Source organism: Cyprinodon variegatus, unplaced genomic scaffold, assembly GCF_000732505.1.
Source record: "Cyprinodon variegatus isolate N-32 unplaced genomic scaffold, C_variegatus-1.0 Scaffold1649, whole genome shotgun sequence".
NCBI classification, from domain to species: Eukaryota; Metazoa; Chordata; class Actinopteri; order Cyprinodontiformes; family Cyprinodontidae; genus Cyprinodon; species Cyprinodon variegatus.
The window spans coordinates 88,767-89,999 of NW_015152102.1; the positions used below are offsets into that span (position 1 = coordinate 88,767).

Genomic DNA, 1,233 nt, shown 5'->3' on the forward strand with positions numbered 1-1,233 from the left:
CTACCATCACCAGCAAACAACTCACTTACCTTCCGTAATCTTCAGAATCGACCCGTTGCAGCCCTGGGAGGGCGGAGAATAACCGCTACTCCTGGTCAAGAGACAGGGGCTTCAGACAACGGGGAAGTTAGCGAACCACTTGGGAGAAGAAAAAAGGAGCAGAGCAAAGGATGACACCAGGCTATATAGTTTCTGAGTGGTCATCCGGTGTCACAGGTGTGACTCTGTTGGTATAATTACTCGAACTGCGCATGCCCGAAGGGAACATTCAGTGCTTTCAGCACCGCCCTCTGGCGGTCAGTAGGGATTCATAGAACCGTAGTTACATACGTAACTTTCGTTTGTTATGACAATTCCAAAACTCACCAAATTAGAGAGAGAAAGAGTGTGTGTGTGTGTGTGTGAGAATGAAGCTAGCAGACACAATCTGGACCATTTAAAGACCCGGTCCCTGTCCCCTGTCCCCCCCCGTGTCCCAGCGAGAGCGTCAGACGACCACCTTCACAGCCACGCTTCCTTCCAGTTTGTCCATCTCTCCCAGCAGGGCAGACAGCAGAGAGGACTTCCCTGAGCCAACGTGCCCCACCACTGCTACCAGCGAGCCTTCTGGGATGGACACGTTCAGCCTGGACACACAGAGACAAAAGCTTCACGTCTCCGAGCTTCAAACCGTACACTGACAGCTAATGGATAAAAACCTCCTGAGCGTCGGGTTCTCCGTCCTGGACCAGCTGAAGACTCCGTCCACAATGGAGATGCTGTGTCCCGCTGGAGACCAAAGGACAACCGGTCAGGAAGACATCAACCGCAACTCAACCAAGCTACAGGTGGTCCGGCCTTAAAGACTAGTTACAGGCTGGTTTCAGTTAAAGACTGGTTATAGGCTGGCTACAGTTAAAACTAGTTAATGTATGGTTAAAGTTAAAGACTAGTTAATGGCTAGTTACAGTTAAAGAGTAGTTAATGGCCTATTAAAAGAAATACAAGTTAACGACCAAGTTGTAGAGAGTTGGAAAGAGACTCACAGCCACCCAGGGCTTGGTGGTCCACGCTGTCTGCCTGAAGCTCCTCGTGGGACAGAAAGACTCGGAGCCTCTTCAGGGAAACACTGACCTGAAAACAGACAACATGAAGAAGCTATCAGGGATGAGGGGGGGCTACCATGCTCAAAGGTTACCTGTGGAGTACCACAGGGATCAGTGCTAGGACCAATTCTCTTTACTTTATACATGC

At 50.0% G+C, this 1,233-nt stretch overlaps 1 protein-coding gene across 1 annotated transcript in view; it reads right to left on the reverse strand.

Moving 5' to 3' along the window:
- The window catches only part of LOC107104207 (multidrug resistance-associated protein 1-like), a gene marked incomplete at its 5' end in the record, with an annotated part of 45,932 nt that overhangs the window by 21,716 nt on the left and 22,983 nt on the right, over positions 1-1,233 (reverse strand). The window contains 3 exons of the mRNA XM_015404153.1: positions 500-626; positions 699-768; positions 1,026-1,113. Of these exons, the coding sequence (XP_015259639.1) occupies positions 500-626; positions 699-768; positions 1,026-1,113 (285 nt within the window). The remainder of the gene's footprint in view (positions 1-499; positions 627-698; positions 769-1,025; positions 1,114-1,233) is intronic.